At 35.5% G+C, this 20,282-nt stretch overlaps 1 protein-coding gene across 1 annotated transcript; it reads left to right on the top strand.

Annotated features, from left to right (window-relative positions):
• Window positions 1–9,516: 9,516 nt before the first annotated feature.
• Window positions 9,517–20,216, top strand: LOC117930080 (probable mitochondrial-processing peptidase subunit beta, mitochondrial). Its single transcript, XM_034850527.1, has 9 exons — window positions 9,517–10,234; window positions 11,377–11,541; window positions 11,659–11,796; window positions 11,892–12,043; window positions 12,144–12,252; window positions 17,171–17,269; window positions 18,674–18,739; window positions 19,382–19,489; window positions 19,892–20,216. Exons 1-9 carry the CDS (start codon window positions 9,587–9,589, stop codon window positions 19,976–19,978), a joined length of 1,572 nt encoding a protein of 523 aa, XP_034706418.1. The 5' UTR covers window positions 9,517–9,586; the 3' UTR covers window positions 19,979–20,216.
• The last annotated feature ends 66 nt before the right edge of the window (window positions 20,217–20,282 follow it).

Below are 20,282 nucleotides of genomic sequence, written 5' to 3'. Positions count from 1 at the left end.
CTAAACATTGTCACAAGGAATGATCATTTTCCTTTTCCGTTCATGGACCAAGTATTGGAGAGGGTTTCGGGACATCCGTATTATTGTTTTCTTGATGGCTACTTTGGTTATTTTCAAATTGAGATTGCCTTGGAAGATCAAGAAAAGACAACATTTACTTGCCCTTTTGGTACCTATGCATATAGGAGGATGCCATTTGGTTTATGCAATGCTCCCGCTACTTTTCAAATATGCATGCTAAGTATCTTTAGTGATATGGTAGAGAGAATCATGGAAGTTTTTATGGATGACCTAACCATCTATGGTGAGGATTTTGGAGATTGTCTCTCAAATTTGGAAACAATACTTCAAAGGTGCATTGAGAAAAATTTAGTGCTAAATTGGGAGAAATTCCATTTTATGGTAGAAAAAGACATTGTCTTAGGTTATGTTATCTCAAGGAAAGACATCAAAGTGGATAAAGCAAAGATTGAGTTAATTGTGAATCTACCACCACCAACAAATGTTAAAGAAGCTAGACAATTTCTTGGTCATGCAAGTTTTTATAAACGCTTCATCAAGGATTTCTCTAAACTAGCAAGACCAATGTGTGTCTTACATGCTAAGGATGCTAAATTCAAATGGGATGAAAAGTGTCAACATTGTTTTGAAGAGTTGAAGAGTTTATTGACTACTGCACCTATTATGACGAGACCAAATTGGGACCTACCTTTTAAAGTTATGTGTGATGCAAGTGATCAAACAATGAGGGCAATTCTAGGGCAAAGAGATAAGGGGAAACCTTATGTTATCTACTATGCAAGCAAAACTCATAATGAGGCACAAAAGAACTACACCACCACTAAAAAATAGTTACTTGCGGTTGTCTTTGCATTAGACAAGTTTAGAGCATATCCTATTGGAGCTCCTATAGTGATCTTCACCGATCATTCAGCTTTGAAATATTTGGTCAACAAGAAGGACTCTAAAGCAAGACTAATTCGCTGGATTTTACTTCTTCAAAAATTCAATCTTGAAATAAGATATAAGAAAGGTGTAGAGAATGTGGTAGCTAACCATCTATCCCGAATTTCAGTGGAACATCAAAGCACGCTTTTGCCCATAAATAAAAGAAGTTCACGCATTGGCAAATGGACTTCAAAAGAGTAGGGAAGTAAAAGAAGGAGAATACGGAAGTTAGAGACTACTCAGTCAATAGATCTTAGAGGACTGGGCACCGTGTAATAAAATAGTACAAGACTGGCTATCCAGAAAGCCCCCCCATCAAAGAAGAATTTCCTTATGATACTCTTGTGAAAGTAGACACCAATTCATGGTATGCTCATATTGCAAATTATCTAGTCACTGGAAAACTACCCAAGGAATGAACTATTCAAGAGAAAAGATTTTTCTTGTCCAAGGTGCATGCATATTATTGGGAGGAACCATTTTTGTACAAGTATTGTGTTGATCAAATCATTAAGAAGTGTGTACCAAAGAAGAACAACAAGGAATTCTTATGCAATGTCATGCTTATGCTTGTAGAGACCATTTATCCACTCAAAAGACAGCTTTGAAGGTTCTCCAATCAGGTTTTTATTGGCCAACTGTATTTAAAGATGCACATGAAGTTTGCAAGTCTTGTGATAAGTGTCAAACACTTGGAAAATTGACAAAGCGACACATGATGCCACTAAACCCCATATTCGTAGTGGAATTATTTGATATATGGGGGATATATTTCATGGGACCATTTCCACTCTCTTTTGGATACTCCTATATCTTGGTAAGAGTTGACTATGTGTCAAATTAGGTGGAAGCAATAACTTGTAAGCATAATGATCACAAAGTGGTTGTAAAATTTCTCAAGGAAAATATATTCATAAGGTTTAGGGTGCCAAAGGCCATTATTAGTGAAGGAGGTACTCATTTTTGCAACAAGATATTCAACAACCTTCTTGCTAGATATGGAGTGAAACACAAAGTAGCCACACCTTACCATCCACAAACAAGTGGACAAGTGGAGCTAACCGTGAAATCAAGAACATCCTAATGAAAGTGGTGAATGCAAACCGCAAGGATTGGGCATTAAGACTTCATGATGCACTTTGGGCTTATAGAACTGCCTTCAAAACAATTCTTGGAATGTCACCATATAGGTTGGTTTTTGGTTAGGCATGTCATCTACCGATGGAAATGGGGTATAAAGCATGGTAGGTTATAAAGAAATTGAATTTTGATATGCAAAGAGCTAGGTTGAAAAGGTTCCTAGACTTAAATGAGTTAGAGAAAATGAAGGACGAAGCTTACCTGAATTCAAAATTTTCTAAGGACAAACTCAAGAGATGGCATGATCAAATTGTCTTTAGGAAAGAGTTTCAAGAGGGACAAAAGGTGCTTCTATATGATTCAAAATTGCACATTTTTCTGGGAAAGCTCAAATCTTGATGGAATGGTCCATACTTGGTTTATAAGGCATATTCGAATGGAGTTGTTGAAATTGCTAATCCAAAGAGTGGGCGTATTTTCAAAGTTAATGGACATCGACTTAAACCATATATGGAACCTATGGTGCAAGAGAATGAGGAGTTATACCCTTTTGAACCTTCCATAAGTTGAGCATTCAAGGTTTGGTGGGCTTAGTCTTCTAAAAGACTAACTAGCCCAATGACTTTGCAATTCTTTTTCTTTGATTTTTTTTGTTTTGCTTTTATTTTGTTTGAATTTTTTTTAGTCTTTATGAATGATCCCTTTTTAATCATATCAATTGAGTTTTGAAGGATTTTTCGGATGAATGGAATGCATGAAGTAAAGGAAAAAGGAGTTTTAATGGCCCAACACTAGTTCACACATTCATGCCAAAAACAGGGGAGTTCATGCCAAAAATAAGGGAGTTTTCATAGCTTTGGAAATGTGCAAAATGAGTCTCTACCCCAATTCGCATGATCATGCGAAATTCTCGCATGACTATGCGAAACTAATAAGGATAGCTGCATAAATTTTAACATCTGGACCATTTCGCATCATCGTGCAAACAATTCGCATGACTATGCGAAATCCAGCTTAATGACTACAGTACAATGAACCCTCTGGACCATTTCGCACACTTATGCGAAAATTTCACATGTCTGTGCCAAAATTTTCTTAAAAAAAAAAAAGAAAGAAAAGAAAAGACAATTTTGTTCCCAATATAAGCCCTGTTTCATTTTGCATCATTAAGTGAAAACAAGTCCTCATGCGAAAACTTTTCATCTTCATCGGACATGAGAAACTGATGAGGTAGAAGACCATCGGTCATTCTCCCATTTCATCCACACTCTCTCATATTTCTCCCTGGATCTTTATATTTCTTCTTTGCCCTAAACCACGATCAAACATCGGGAATCTAATTATTTTTGGTTTTGATTTTTGGAGATTTACTTGAGTACTCACGACATTCTAGGCATTTCAGATGGGGAATCAAAAACGAAAATCATCAGATATTGAGAAAGAGTTCGTGGCGATTAATGACGAAAATGGTGAAGACACTAATCCAGAATCACCTTCGGGATTTTCCCTTTCTAAACCTCCTGTTTCTGGACATCCAAACCAAAGGAATTTTGCAAGATCTTCAATGGATAAAGACAAATCAAAGATGGTTGGTCATGGAAAATTACTAGTAAAGAGAACACGAAGCATCGGAGCTCAAAATCCTTCGTTTTTTTCGGCATCCCCTGCTACTCCATCAGAGCAGCATGTTGTAGTTCAGTTAATCATTGTTGAAGCCCCTGCTCCTACTCCAGTTACAAAATATGCACCTCCACCGAGCCAACCACTTCAATTCAGATTCACGAAAGTACCGAAGAAGAAACTAGCCACTGGTGCAAGAGAAGATTGCTCGGGTAGAAAATTCCATGAAGAATGTTACTACGATTTCAAGGCATTTGATGCATCTCCTTTTATTAAATTCTCCATAGAGTTGTGTTGTCGATATTTTTTGGAGCCATTCATGGTACCTAGACCATTCTTCTATCCTCGCATAATTCGGGAATTTTACTGAACCATGACCAGTAGAGGAGTCTACTCTCCTTCAGTGATTTATTTCGAAATTGATGAAAGACAAGGTATAGTGAATTCTGAAATGGTAGCAGGAGCCTTGGATATTCCTCTCACACCTCCAAATCCAGTTGAATTTCAATCTATTACTCAAACTGAAGCTGCCGAGATGGGTCGAATTGTCTCTCAAAATCAATCCATCAATACACATGTAGTGCTAAAAAGAGAAATAGATTCCAAATTTTGGTTCTTGTATCATGTCCTATGCTCCAATGTCTATCATTGTCAACACGCGATGCAAATGTGAGAACATATACTAGAGGCATTATTTAGAATTGTTAGTGGGCAATGGTGGACACCTGCTGAGTTATTCATGGCTGCCCTATTCTATTTTGAAGATAAGGTACATTTGAAGCAATTGCAAAGAGCTAAGAAATATCCATTATTCTTCCCGCGCATGTTGGGCACCATATTGGAGTACTATGGCTTCCCTACTGAACCTGGAAAAGAAAAGAAGCATCATTGTAGGGAAGTCTACACTGTTTCTAGATGGCAAGGAAGTGTGACCAAAACCGAGTCTACACTTACAAGTACTTCATTGACTACTGATACTGAACATCATTATGTGTCTCCTCCAAATTTGATTCTTCAAGATTTTGGTGATGAAGAAGATACACCCCTAAGACCACCAGTTGCCCCCACATTAGAAGTTGCTTCTACTCTTCCAAATCCGGATACAACTACACATATATTGGCCAGTTTTTCCTTTACACCAAACATAAGCCCATCATCTTCTGATGGCTATGTCCATATATCAGTTGAGGCATTCAATCAACTTTTAGCTCGCTTGGACAGGATTCAAGAAAATCAAGCAAACATCCAGCTCACTCAGCAGCAACTTGTCCAAAGAGTTGATGAACTTACCATGGTTGTCCAACAATGGAAAACTTCTTCTGAGAAGCCAGCTAGTGTTGATGATGTTACTCCTCTATCCATCCCAACTACACAAGAGACTAATTCTTCAAAGAGGGAGTCCACAGTGCCTACCACTATTGTGACATCTTCAGAGATCATCCCCTCCCCTCTATCTCATGCTTGAGGATAGGGAGTGACCTCACTTTTCTCCTTAACTTCCTTTATTATATTTTTTTTATGGTGATAGTGTTCACTTTTTGTTTCATCCTTTCCTACCACACTTATACTTCTATATTTTTTTGTTTCAGTTATATGAGCTGGAAAACAATGTTTTGCAGGTATCATTCCCTTCCTTGCTTTGCATTTTCTTGGTTAACATTGAGGACAATGTTTAGTTTGGTTGGGGGAGGATAAGAAAGGAAATGAAAGAGGTTTCTTATTGATTTAGAATTGGTTGTTAGATTTTTTTTTTCTTTTGTTTGTGTATTTGCTAGATTTTTTTAAATTTAATTGGTAATCTTCTGGGAAATAACACTTATGTTTGATAAATGAGCATACCTAGCTTGAAAGAAGTTGATTTGGAATATCAGCTCATTTGCTTGATATTAGAAAACTTGTTATGTTGATTGAATTTGAGTTGACTTTGAAGTTTTCATTTTCCAAATGGTCATTTCTATTTGAGTCTTGATACAAACTATGCACCCTAGATCCTTGATATAAGATGAAAGACTAGTCTAACTTTAAGACTTGGACTCTATTGTCTTAGTAACTTGAATCACTTTTAAATTGAGTTGAGACACCTAAAAAAGAGGCAAATGTGCCTAGTTGAAAAAAATAAATAAATAAAAATTTTGATAAATAAAAAGATTGAGTTATGCTTGCCTTGAAACTTGAGCAAGGTTCGAGGGATATATGACCCAAAAGTCTTTAAAGTCTGGTGCCCTAAGCCATTATGGTTGGGAGCCACCGACCCCAATGCTCGCTACATGGGTGAATAGATGGAGTATGAGCTCAATTGTAGGTGCTAAGGTATTGGATCCTAAATTGTGGAGTCCGGGGTGAAGTCTGAGAAGTAAGTGGCTGAATTAGTCCTATAAACTTGGTGCCCTATGCCTTATGGTTGGGAGTCATCGATGAATCCCCGCTACATGGACCGTATACTTGGAGATACCTTTAGCATTTCATTCCTACAATTAGACCTTTGAAAAAAAAAGTATATATATAAAAAAATAAGGGTAGGTGCATTCTTGACCTATGAGAGAGTGGTTTTTGTTGTTTAAGATAAATTGGCATGGTTGGGGGGAGGAATAGTTTTGAATATTATATCAGGGGGCTAGTTTAATTTCACTCAAGACTTGTTTGGAAATATCATTTTGGAGGTTGAAAATGGATATGTCTTTAATACTTTGATTTGCATGATGTCTTTTCTATTAGAGATAGGAAATGAGTTTGAGATTTTGATGACACCTATGGATGGTGAGGTGTGTTTCATTTTTTACCATTTGTGCTATGAGATTTTCAAAAACATTTTCCAAATGAGTTTAAGAACTTCTTTTTGAGTAATTTTCTCTTTTTCTTTGTTATACCATTGCTAAGGGATTAGCAATGTGTTGGTTAGGGAAAATGATTAATACTAAAAAAACCACACATTTTAGATACTAATTCTCACAAGTTTCATACATTTTGAGTAGTAATTATGTCTAATATGCCCAAGTAATACATTGTTACCTTTGCAAGAGATACTAATGGTTTTGTGAAGTTTTCAAGATATTTTAAGGTGATTTTTGAAGCATTGAGTAACAAAATAGAAATGGAATTGAAGAGGGTACACAATGTGGATGATGAGGAAGAGAAAATGCACTTGAACCAAGCTTTGGAGCTGAATTGAAGGTGGTGGAGGTGGATTCAAAAGGAATAAATGAGATAAATGGCAAAAGGAAGTTGGAAAATCATGTTTTTCAATTTCGCATGAACATGCGGAAAATTCGCACAGTCGTGCGAAATGAAACAGAATGGGTTTTGGCTACAACACAAAAGGGGAAAAGTGAAAACTGATTTCACATGACCATGCGAAATTTTCACACAGTCATGCGAAATGCTCCAGGAAGACAAAATTTGTGTCGATGCATTTTCCGCTTCACACAATCATGCGAAATTGTTGGAGCTCGTGCGAAATTGTATTTTTTTCCAGATTTCTTGGTGAAGAAGCCTCCGGAAGACATTTTAGATGATGCCAAGTCTCCACTTGACCTTGACCTATAAATAGAAACTTAATTTACTCATTTAAAGACTTTTTTACATTTTTCTAATTGTAGAACTTTCCAGATTTTCTCTCTATAGAATTTTCTATTTTTCTTCATTTTCTCTCATTTTCTCACTAGCCAAACATGCCTTGTGAGATCAAATCTCCAAGCATGAGTGACTAAATCTCGTTTTTCTCGGAGGAGGGAGGATCTAGAGGCAAGATCTATGGTGAATTAGAGAAATGAGCTTGAATTGCAAAGGTAATTTGATCCAATTGATTGATTAATTGAAATTTGAGGATTTTTCTCTTCAAATTTTCTTAGATGATTACTACAATGCAAGCTATGTAGATTCATCAAATTCTTAATGCTAGATTTGATGAGATTGAATAGTTGCATTGTGTGAATCATTGGAAGATAATTTAAGATGAATTGAATATATGATTTGAATTGATCTCTTGGATTAGATGACCTAATTTAAAGATAAATTAGATCTAGACTTAAAGCAAAATAAAAAATCGGTTTAGATGAAAATTTAGGTTTTCAATCTAACTTGATGAAAATTAGATCTCAACATCTATTCACCATGGAAATTGCTTTCTAGAAAATCCTAACTCAAAGAATTTCATTTTCTATTAATTTTCTTTTCTTTTACATTTCATTTTCATCTCAATTTGGAATTATTGTCATTTTGAATTGTAATCATGAATTGTCAAATCATTTTCACTTGATCTCAATCATTTCTTCTCTTCTCATTCAAGCCTTGATTACCAAGAATAATCCATCATTGTGGACGATACCTAAAACCACTATACTACAGTAGTTTGTACTAAAACCACTTTTTGATCGGGTACAATTTGCTATAGAATAGTGAATTAGGTTATAAATTTTGTTTTGATCCAATAAATGACAAAAATCCGAGCGATCAAAACACTTCCCATTTATTTTGTTTTGCCTCAGTATTATTCCACTTCTGGTGGTGTAATGAGGTTTTCCTCTTATGAGAATTTGATGAGCTATCACCATAAGAACCATGGTATCGAGGATTTCTTCCACGACCACGTCCTCGTTCTCGTCCATGTCCACAAGTTTGGGACGATATTGCATTCATTTTAGGGAATGGTTCATATCCAGTTGGACGAGACTGATGATTTCTCATCAAAAGCTCATTATCTTGTTCAACAACAAGAAGACATGATATTAATTCATAATATTTTGTAAATCTATTCTCTTGATATTACTGTTGCTGGAGCACATTAAAGGCATGGAACGTAGTAAAAGTTTTTTCTAACATGTCTTCTTCCGTGATTTTTTCTTCACACAACTTTAATTGAAAGCTAATTTTGAAAGTGTGAAGTTATATTCACTAACAGTTTTTAAATCCTACAACCGTAGGTGCATCCAATCATATTGAGCTTTTGGGTGAATCATAGTTTTCTAGTGGTCATATATTTCTTTCAAATTACTCCATGGAGTAAAAAATGATCATTTACTGTAAGACACTTGTTTTTTAAACTTTCATGGAAGTGATAACAAAGGAAAACCAATGCTTTTACACAATCTTATAGGGATGCTTGATTTCCTTCTTTGATCATAGCTCCAAGATTCATTGCATCAAGATGTATTTCAACATCAAGGATCTAAGATAAATAGTTTTTTCCCGAAATGTAAAGTGCCACAAATTCAAGTTTTGTGAGACTCACCATTGTCAAATAACTTCATATATATAACAAAACAATGTTATTAGAATAAGCTATAATAAATTGATAGCATTGGTATAATTTTTTATTATAAACAAAATCAAATAATTTGCTTATAACTTTTAACAATATATAATAAAACAAAATCTAACAACAATATAAATACGTAAAATTTTATTCTATATAAACAACTTCAAGTTTAAGATACGAGAATTACCTTCAAAGCAATTTGTGTTGATAACATGTTATAAAATGAGGATAAATGCAAAATTAATAAAAGTAGAGAATAACTATATATTACTCGATAATGATATATAATGGGGTGGAAGAGATTAGAAAGGAGAAGTGAAAGAGTTTAGAGAAAAAGATAATAAGAGAGAGAATGAGAGAAAGAGATAAATATATTTATTCAGTATACTTTTGTACAAAGGATGAAAGACCTTTTATAACATATATATATATATATATATATAGGTTAAAAAAACAATGTTATTTTTACACTAAAAGAATAAAAATATTTTTGTTAAAATAGGACGAAAAAAGAGATGGAAGGTTACATTTCCGTCAGCAATGGCCAACATATAGAAGGGAAATAGTGGTGATAGAAAACGACGTCGTTTGGTTCTAAAGATCTCCACTCTAAAGTCTGAATCAGAGTGAAAGCCACCAGATTCTCTCTCAGCCCCGTTTCTCTTGGCCAACCAAACCCTAGCCATGGCGTGGAAGCAGCTCCTAACCCTGGCTCGTCGTTCCCACAGACGCATCCCATACTCCATCACCCAAACCATGCGATCTTCGTCAACGGCTCCGGCGATCGCCCCCTCCCCACCACCACCCACCGCCATGGTCTACGACCGCCTCGCTGAAGCCGTCAAATCCAAGCTCAAACAGCTTGAGAATCCGGACCCTCGATTCCTCAAACATGGGTCACCACACCCAACCCTAAGTGACCATACCAAGATCCTCTCCGCACCCGAAACCCGCGTCACGACTCTGCCCAACGGTCTCCGAGTCGCCACCGAGTCCAACCTCGCTGCTCGCACTGCCACCGTTGGAGTCTGGATCGACGCTGGATCGAGGTTCGAGACCGACGAGACCAACGGCACCGCTCATTTCCTGGAGCACATGATCTTTAAGGGCACAGCCCAGAGGACGGCACGAGATCTCGAGGAGGAGATCGAGAACATGGGTGGACACTTGAATGCCTATACTTCTAGGGAGCAAACCACGTACTATGCCAAGGTTATGGACAAAGATGTGCCTAAGGCGCTCGACATTTTGTCAGATATCTTGCAGAACTCCAAGTTCGATGAAAATCGGATTAATCGCGAGCGTGATGTGATTTTACGCGAAATGGAGGAGGTAATAGAAAATTTTGATTTGGTTTTGTTGTTTTGTATGGAATTGTAATAAAATCATATGATGTTTTACATATATATTTTTTTTAAGATTTAAATGAGTGGATATTTGTTTAGTTTGGTATTTTGGATACCCAGTGTTTATGCTTTGGGTACTATTAATGAGTTGGGTATTTTTGAAAAAGTTCCTTTTTTATTAGGTAGAAGTAATAGTTCTCTAAGATTGATGAGTAAGGATCAGTTGGTTGTCTTGTGTATTGAATGGCACCATTTTATTTTGTATGACATATGCATCTAACAATCCAGGTCATCACCAAAGATGACAAATATTGATTTCCCCCTTTTAACTTTTCAAAGTGGTACTCATGATTACTATTTTCTTGCAATTACAGAAATCATAATGTCCGGTCAAACATGTGGTGATATGGTGAATTTTGTCAAGATTTCTGTTTGGTATTTGAGCAACTAAAAGCACTCTCAAGTTGGTGCTTAATTTTACTTTTGACATTGTATGTGAATTTATTATGCTGACACTGTCTCAGAGTGGTATCCTGGTAATCAGATTGATATTATGTGTTAGAGGTGTAAATTTGTGGAGGAAGAAGTGAGTTCCATCACTTGTTTCACTATGTGTGTTTCTTAATTTGTTTTCTGAACTGGGGATTTTTAATGTATTGCTTATTCTCCAGGGACTTGCATCTTTCTTGATAAGCAGAAGTTATTAAGCATCACAATGGAGAGTTGTTTGATGCAGTGGTGCTCACGAGCTTTTCTTGAAAGTTGTGTTTGATATATCAAGAGTTGTTTGATATATAATACTTTTGTCTTTTACTTATAAAAAAAGAGTTTTTCATTTATAAACTGTGTTTATGTTTTGGTTAACATTAATATGTTTATTTTCTTCCAAAACATTCATTTTGCAGAAATCATATTCCCTTAGATTTAGTTAATAAGTACACAGAATTTTCTTTAATTACTTTAGATGATTGCCCTACATGTCATGTACCATCATTTGGTTGAGTTGGTGTACTAAAAGGAATATAGTTTTACAAATCTATAACTGCACATGGAATTGCAGGTTCCTTAACTATTCTCCATTATCCGATATGCCCAACTAACTTGTATACTTTTCCTCATCTACTGTAGGTGGAGGGACAAACTGAGGAAGTTATTTTTGATCATTTGCATGCAACTGCATTCCAGTACACTCCCTTGGGCAGAACTATTCTTGGACCTGCTCAGAATATTAAAACAATCACCAAAGCTCATCTACAGAACTACATATCAACTCACTACACAGCTCCCAGAATGGTACTAACTTGAGTTAAATGACACATTCAATTCCATTATATTTTATGGTTTATTATTCATGGATGTTCCTTGCTTGTGGAAGTTTAGATCATGTTTTCTTTGGGACCTCTATATTAGGTAATTGCTGCTTCTGGAGCTGTTAAGCATGAGGATATTGTTGAGCAAGTCAAGAAACTATTTACAAAGTTGTCAACAGATCCAACCACAGCTTCTCAATTAGTTGTGGAACAGCCTGCAATTTTTACTGGTTCTGAGGTGTGGATATGTCATTTGAGAACTTTGACCTCTTTTTATGCAGTAATCCTTCCATCATACAAACTTACTTTTCATACTTGTTATAAAAATGCCAGGTTAGGATGATTGATGATGATATTCCTCTGGCACAATTTGCGGTTGCTTTCAATGGAGCATCATGGACAGATCCAGATTCCATTGCTTTGATGGTCATGCAGTCAATGCTGGGTTCATGGAATAAAAATGCGGGAGGTGGAAAGCACATGGGGTGAGCTTTGTCATAGCCTTAATGCTTAACCTGAATATTTTTCATGACAAATTTCTCCTATAAGCACCTCCATTCATTAGTTTTGACAATCTTTGAACAGCTCTGAGCTTGCACAGAGGGTTGGAATTAATGAAATAGCTGAAAGCATGATGGCTTTCAATACCAACTATAAAGACACTGGCCTCTTTGGCGTTTATGCTATTGCTAAGGTAAGGTCACTGCAGTATTTTATTAGTCCCAAGTATTACCTTTCTTTCTAGATGGATTTTTGCTGCCTTTGGTGCTGCTTTAATCTAATTCCATTATCTTTATGAAAAATGTGTTGCCTATAATTCCTTTACTCTCCACAGATAGCAAACAAAAGAGGAGTCATCCAGACTCATACTAAAGATGATTCATATGATGGGGATGAGTCTCCAAGTTTTATTCCAAAAAAAGGAAGAAAAAGATGATTATGCTGATTTAGGTTCTTTAGAGTCTTAATTATTAGGCAGTTGGTATTTACTCTTATTTTAAATTTGTGAAATTTTTAATTGGAAATTTCTCCTTAGAACAAGTTTTGGTCTCTAATCTTTCTTCCTATCCCCTTATATATATATATATATATATATATATATATATATATATATATATATATATATAAATTAAACAATAATCTTTGTTCTAAATTTTCCATTTGCATCCTTTTTGGAATCTTGAAGGTCTTTTTTACTTCAAATTCTTATTATGAGAAGAATGCATAATTTAAGTTTTAAATTCTAAAAGGAAAGTTTCTTTTTTCTTTTTAGTTCCATTATTTGGAAGATTTAGGAGTTTTAAGAAAGAAATAAGAGAGGTTAAGTTTCTTTCTCTATTTTTTTTTATTGAGTTTTAAGGTTTTTTAAAGTTTAAAAATAAAGTTAATTGCATTAATTGAATAAAACCAAATTTTCTATATGCTTTGAAATTTCAAATGGTTAGAGCCTAGTATTTATTTTTCTTCTAGATATGACTCCTAGAAGGTCTTAGTTCCTATCTTCTTTTTCTTTTCTCACATTTACTTTTTTTTTTTTTTCTCCACTGATATAATTTTAGTTTCTTGTTCTTCTTGTCAAATCCTAAAAGACTGAAGCATTAGTGACCTTATTTGATTGTAGGTAAACCACTCTAGGGTTATCCTACATAAAAAATATTTAATGTTTTAATGTTTCAAGTACTGCATCAAGTTACTTGATGACATTCTTAATCTCTGTCATGCTTCCATTTGTTTCTTATTTTTTCTTTCCTGTTTGTTGTTCTAATGAGACTAATGAATTGAAAACAGGTTGGGGAAAATTTAATTTTTATTGATATGAAAAAAATGAATCCAACTTATACATATTATCTAAACTTTACATATGTATTGGACTATAATTGGTTATATTGTTATTGTAATTTAAATAGAAAATTAATTTAAAATAGGAGATAGCTATCCCTAATTTGTAGGCCTGCCAATCAGACTTAACACAACTGATTCTCCTAGAAAATACCTCCTTAAACATTTGTACATTTCTACACTCCCTTTCAAGTTGGTTCAAAGATATCAATCAAACCCAACTTGTTAGTTAAAGACTCAAATGCTGGTTTAGGTGGGGTTTGTTGGTGAATATGTTAGCCAATTCTTTTGTTGGAATGAAAGGCATGCAAATTTGTACATTTTCCAACTTTTCCTTTACGAAGTGTTGATTAATCTCTACATGTTTTGTTCTATCGTGTTGTATTGGATTATGAGCTATGTTTATTGCTATCTTGTTGTCACAGTACAATCTGATAAGAGTCTCTATTCATATATTTAACTCATCCAGGAGTTTTTTAGCCAAAGAAGCTCACACATCCCGTGTGCCATAGCTTTGAACTCAACTTCTGCACTACTTCTAGCAACAATCACTTACTTCTCCCAGTCACAAGGTTTCCCCAAACAAAAATGCAAAAACCTGAGGTTGATTGCTTGTCATTTATGGAACCCCTGCTCACTTAGTGTTCATGAAGGCTTCTACTAGTAATTGTTCACTTCTTTCGAATAGCAATCCTCTCCTTAGTGTCCTTTTTAAGCACTTTTAGGATCTTGTATACTGCCTCCATGTGTTCTTCACTCGATGAGTGCATATATTGGCTCACAACACTTCATGGATAGAAGAAAGAGGTTCCTTGCCAATAACTTTCTCCTTGCCTTCATCTAATTCTGAGTCCAGGTCTGTTTGGAACTCAAAAACCCTCTCTTTTTCAAGAATCCTGTTGTATTGAGCACTATCATTGGTGCACTTCAATTCAGCATGATAGTACTCGTCTAGTTCTTGCCAAGGCCCCTTAATGCATTGTAATATTTAGTCGCACTTTAGCTCCCCTGTTTCATCTCTTGAATTCAAGTTCTAATCACAAATATCTAAGCGGAATTTCCCATCTCACAATCATGAAGTTCTCTGCTTCCAATTTGTGAAAGGCCATCTCATCCTGTTGTTTGGTTAGCTTTCTGGAACCTGTGAAATATCCTAACTTCCCTTTCTCATTAACGAACATCTTCACGGATCAGGACCATCTTAAATCATTCTAACCTTTCAGCTTGTGGGTTGTCATAAAAAATGATGGGGGTTCGCAAACAAATTGTTGAATCAACTATTGAGGTAGTTCAGAATTGTTTCTAGACATTTGTTCTCCGGTAAGTCCCAACATAATTACACAAAATAGCTTTGGAAGAGAGAAGATGCGAAAAAAATGAATGATAGACCTTTAGGATCAAAGGTAGCTGTGATAGCATGAAAATGGGTTGGGGAAAAACTTAAATTTTTTATTGATACAGAAAAAAAAGTGAATACAATATATATAGACTTACAAAATATATTGTCGTATATTGACCAGTAACAAAATGGTCTTTGGTTTCTTTGATGTATTTATACTTTGCCTCGTATGCAAAGTTTTCAAAGACAAAAGTATAGGGTGAAATGTTTTAGTGCCCAAGAGGTGAGGCATGAGCCTCGAGGTGTTGAGGCGCAAGCCTTGTAATAATCTAATTTCCATAGTTAATCAACATTTAAAATAATTTGAAGCATATAAAATAAAATCAAATAAATGATAAATTTCATAATTAATTCATTTGTCATGGAAAACCATATTAATAATTCCATAGCATAAATGAAAAAGTAATAATAATTGGATTGCATAAAATTTTTGCTACTTGAAAAAAGAAATAATTGAATTACATACTTTTATCAATTTGAAAAAAATAATAATTAAATTATATAATTGACATCTAGAAAATAATATACCGTAAAATGAGGAAAAATAATAATAATTTAAAGAGTATGTGACATGTATTTCTATTTCCATTGTAACATCCTTGTAAATTTGATAATGATTTAATGGAAAGTAAAAAATTTTACTTCCAACAAATTTAATTATACAAAAAGGGAAAAAATGGAAATTCAACCATACAAAATAGGAAATAATGATTTAGGTGCATCAAAGGGGCATGTGATGGTGTTATGGTCGGTTGACTCTCCACACAAATCAAAGGGGAAAATTACACAAAACAAGAGAAACAAGAGAAGAAACTGTGGGAGAAACCAAAACAGTGAAAGAAAATGAGAGGGCTGAGGCAGAGAAATGAGAGGGAAGCAATGGGAGAATCCTGCAACCGTTGGGAAATGGAAAGATGGCTACCACAATTAGAGTGAAAACAAACCGAGGATTTTCCTCTATTCTTGACCTATTTCTATTTGATTTTTTTTTTTGGGTACATCAGCAACTCTGTTGACGCTTATGCCTCAACCCTCAAGGTGTGAAAAGCGTGATTGAGGCACGCCTCATCTATGCCTTAAACCCTAATGCATATGCCTTTTGGGTTGACATTTTTTTTTCTTGTGCCTCAATGCATTTTGCAGCTGCCTAGCCCCCCAAAGCATGCCTGAAGAATGCCTTTAAAAATTTGCTTATATACAATATAGTAAGGTTTGGACTTTTCTCCTCTTTTGGTTCCAACATTTCTGGAACCAAACATTAAGGGCCCATTTTGAATTTATGATTGGTACATGGCCCTAATTCGTTGTCTCATGCTTCCGTTGTATTTCTTTCGTCTTTCGTGCTATCTGAAGCAGGAATGCTAATTCTACATTCATTTTTTCCCATGACCTTCCCTTTTCCCTTCCTGGAGGCCCTTGTTCTCCTTCTTGAGGTTTAGCTGAAACAGGGAATAATACGACTTCCTATGTCTATGGGTGTCCTCTCATCCTCAGTTTTGCTAATGCAACTTATAGACTACTCATACACATGCAGGAGTACCCCTATAATGTCAAGGTAGAAAAAGATGCTGGACAGCTTAGTAGGTGAAGTTTATTTAAGCTTCTGCCAAGGACCTGGGTTCAAATGTTCACCCAAGTTGAACACCATCTGCCTGCTTGACAGAAAACATCATTGTGGAAGCTTCCATTGTTACCTATGGTGGCTGCACTTACATCTCCCTCAACAGTTTACTATAATCTTGTGAAGCTAGTCATTGTCCATCATTGGGTCGTTTTATCTTTCAACTTTGAATTTTGTATAGTGTGTAAGCTTATCAATTTACTGAGGATATTGATGTTGTATATACTTTTATGTTCATATCCAGTGTGCTTTTGCTCATGTATTTTGTGAGTGGTGCGTTTAGCACAAATGGATTCACAACACCATTAGCTATGGATTTTGCTGCCACACAATTAATAGCGATGCAAAGGGAGAATGATGACATGGGTATTGGAAGTATGAATTCTTATCTGGCAAAATTGGAGCAGAATTTAGAGAAAAGTTAAAAAATGCACTTGGAGAAATTACAATGGTGATTTTACCTTGACAATAGCTCAACTTGCTATGACCTGCCTGCAGATGTAAAAATTATTTCACTTTGTTTGATCTGGATGCGTTTAGATCTTAGTTTATGTTAAAATAGTCTCATGAATTACAGATTTTAGAGATGTGGTGAAGTATTTTGTTTGTCAAGCTCAGTATTTCAATTGGAAACTCCTATTTGCTAGTCTGTTTGATGTTTTTCAGCAATTGTATTCTCATCATGAAATGTTCTGTCATTCTGCTCTGATGTCTTGAGTTTCTTTAATTCCTGTTACATTCTCTTGATTTCAGCCGGATTGCTTGGACGATTTGGCCTATGCAATTATGTATGAAATAAGCAAGCTATGTTATCGAGTTTCAGAAGCTGATGTTACTCGTGCTCGTAATCAGGTAGTTATTAATGCTCCTGCTTTTTGCTGATATTAGCTATTTACTTATTCTTGGTTCTCAGTTTTGTTCCAGTATGACAGTGGTTCTCAGTTTTGTCTCAGTTTAGCAAGTGGAGGACCATAATAGATGGCCCCTTAAGGTTCTAGTGTTGTTATATGTGCAAGGGTGAGCTTGTTTCTGGGAGGCCTATTTCAATATTCCTAATCATCTGTACTTCCTTTATAGCGTGTTCTATAATTTCTCCATAACCATTATGTGATATATTACCAACGTTTTAAAAACCGGACCGGATCAGCCAGTCCAACCTGTCCGACCGCTGACCGGTGGCCTTCCCGGTTCAGTCCCTTCCTGTAAACCGTTTAGCTGTTGAACTAGTCACGAACCGTCTGAACCAACGGTTAGACCGATAAATTGGGTGAACTGGACAGTTTTTCAAGAACCGAATGGTTGAATGACCCCCTTTTTTCCGTTCAAAACAACCCCTTTGCTCATTAGGCTCTAAGTCTCCAGCGGCCTCCACCTCGAATCCACTGGAAGGGCGATGCCGGTGACTGGCAGACGTCCACTGGCGTGGTGAGGCTAGGTGGGATGTGAGAGAAAATGGGTAGTAAAAGAGAGAGATTGTGAGCTATAAGAGAGAGATGATGAGATGAGAAGGAAGAAGGGGGGTGTTGGCCGAAGTAGTGCCCTCAGTTGCATCGCCGATGATGGTCAATGAGAGTGCAGCAGTGGGGGTCGACGATGACAAGTTGCAGCAGGTGTGGTGAGGAAAGAAAGAAGAAAGAGAAGGGAAAAAGGGGAAATGAGGGTGGCAATTAGGGCTTATTTTTTAATGAACGGTTAGGATTAAGCCTAAAAATGGAGGGTCTAGATTAGTTCTCTAAAAATGGATATTAAGGAATGAGTTTGGACGTTGCACCAAAGAAAAGGCCCAAAAAAAAAGAACAATAAAAAGTATTAAAAACCACAATTAAAAATGGGCTTGAAATAATTTTTGAGGTCTATAATTATATATATTACATTTAATAAAATTTAAAATATTAATATATTTATATTTATCTTTATAATTTAATTTGACATCAAATATAAAATTAAAATAATATTAAAAATTTTAATTATATATATTTTAAATTTCTTATAAATATTTTTTATTTTATATAATATATAAATTATATATTTATGACATCATCGGTTTGACCATAGTTCAACCACCGGTCCAACCAGTGAACCGTGAACCAATAACTTTTCCGATTCAATGACCGGTCTGGTTTTGAAAACATTGTATATTACTATCTTGTTAATTGCATCTAACATATAAGAAAGAATCTCATATTTCTCCTTTGTGTATGCTGTTCATCTAACTTGCTGTTTGTATGCAATTACTTATTGGGGACTTTATTGCAGTTGAAATCTTCTCTGCTGCTTCACATTGATGGAACCAGTCCTGTAGCTGAAGATATAGGCCGCCAGGTACTATTTTCCTTCCAAGTTAAAGCAATATTAGTTAAGGAAAAAGGCAGCTTAATTGGAATCTCATTGTGGGCTGATGCTTCTTGCTCTTTTGATTCGTTCAATTAATAAGTTATCCATTAAATGGTCCACATTAATACTGAGTTCTATTAGATTATAGAATGCATTGGGCAAAATAGCTGGCCAAAAAATAAAAAACAGGTAGTAGAAGTAGAAAACTAGAGAAATCATTTCTTTCTCACTCTCTTTTATGGACAGGCTCTCTCCTTTTGTCTCAATAACATTTAATTGATTTGTTGTACTAGCATCTATTTAGATTTTTTTTCACAAATGACAGGTAGTTGAGCTGATGCTATTCTTCTAACCATATTTTATTGAAATTGCTTGCTTAAGTCTCAAATCATTTGTGCTGTGTTTTCACAATGTTTAAATCAAAGGTGCCTGATCTCTCCTCTTTGTTTCATGCAACTACCTTGCTAGAATCCACAAATAACAGACATAATTGTATCATACATGTAGTCACACAGGGTTGCTGGCTGAGTTCCTATCATTTGTCAAAATACCAGTCTGGATCCTGGATTATAATACTCCTATTATCATTAACCATTATTCATGTGAGGTACCTTCTCTTCTTGCCTGTAGCTGCTTACATACGGCCGGAGAATCCCATTTGCTGAATTATTTGCTAGGATTGATGCTGTTGATGCAAGTACTGTCAAACGTGTTGCAAATCGGTTTATATTTGACAGGGTAAAGACTGTAACCTTTATTGATACAGACTGCTACTTCAGATGCTATTAGACAAAAAAAAAAAATTTGCTTTTTTATCATGGAAAGTACTAGGGAGAGGTAAAATGTTGAGAAACTTAAAATTATCTCGCTTGGTTTGACATGGAAAATATGGTAGAAAACAAAATATAATGAACGCATTTTTAAGTTCTTCATTCTTTATTATAAAAGAAGAATAAAATTAGAGATACATGGTTTAAAAATTTTGATTTGGTAAAACTTCTTTTTCTTTTCTTGTGTACACATTTTCTGTTCCTGATTATTTAAATTTTTCATGATCAAAACTTAGCCGTAGTCTTGCCACTTCAACAAAATATGTTATTTTTTATAGACCCTATTTGATCTTTGTATGGTTTGCACAGGGATGTTGCAATTGCAGCAATGGGGCCTATCCAAGGTTTACCTGACTACAACTGGTTCAGACGCAGGACCTACTGGCTCCGTTACTAGATTATTTTCACATTTCTTCAGTATTCCATCAGTCTCACCCCCACAGATGGTTTGATAAACTGTCTAATTTTACATTACCAATTTCCTTGCAGAGCCATTAAGGGCCGGTATTTTTGTTGATTATTTTCCATGCTTTTGTTTCTGTAATACCCCACAATTCGGTCGGAAATAAATAAGGTGTCTTCAACAACTTGACAATGCATTTATGTTGTTCCTTTTGAGCTGCCGCTCTCCTTCACATTATGGGTGGACGTTTTTGGTTGCATTAGTGAGTAGTTCGACTGCCTGCAGGCCCACCTTGGGT

This window comes from Vitis riparia, chromosome 14 (assembly GCF_004353265.1).
Source record: "Vitis riparia cultivar Riparia Gloire de Montpellier isolate 1030 chromosome 14, EGFV_Vit.rip_1.0, whole genome shotgun sequence".
Classification (NCBI taxonomy): domain Eukaryota; kingdom Viridiplantae; phylum Streptophyta; class Magnoliopsida; order Vitales; family Vitaceae; genus Vitis; species Vitis riparia.
The sequence above is the reverse complement of the archived record's forward strand: the minus strand, read 5'-3'. Positions and strand labels throughout refer to the sequence as shown.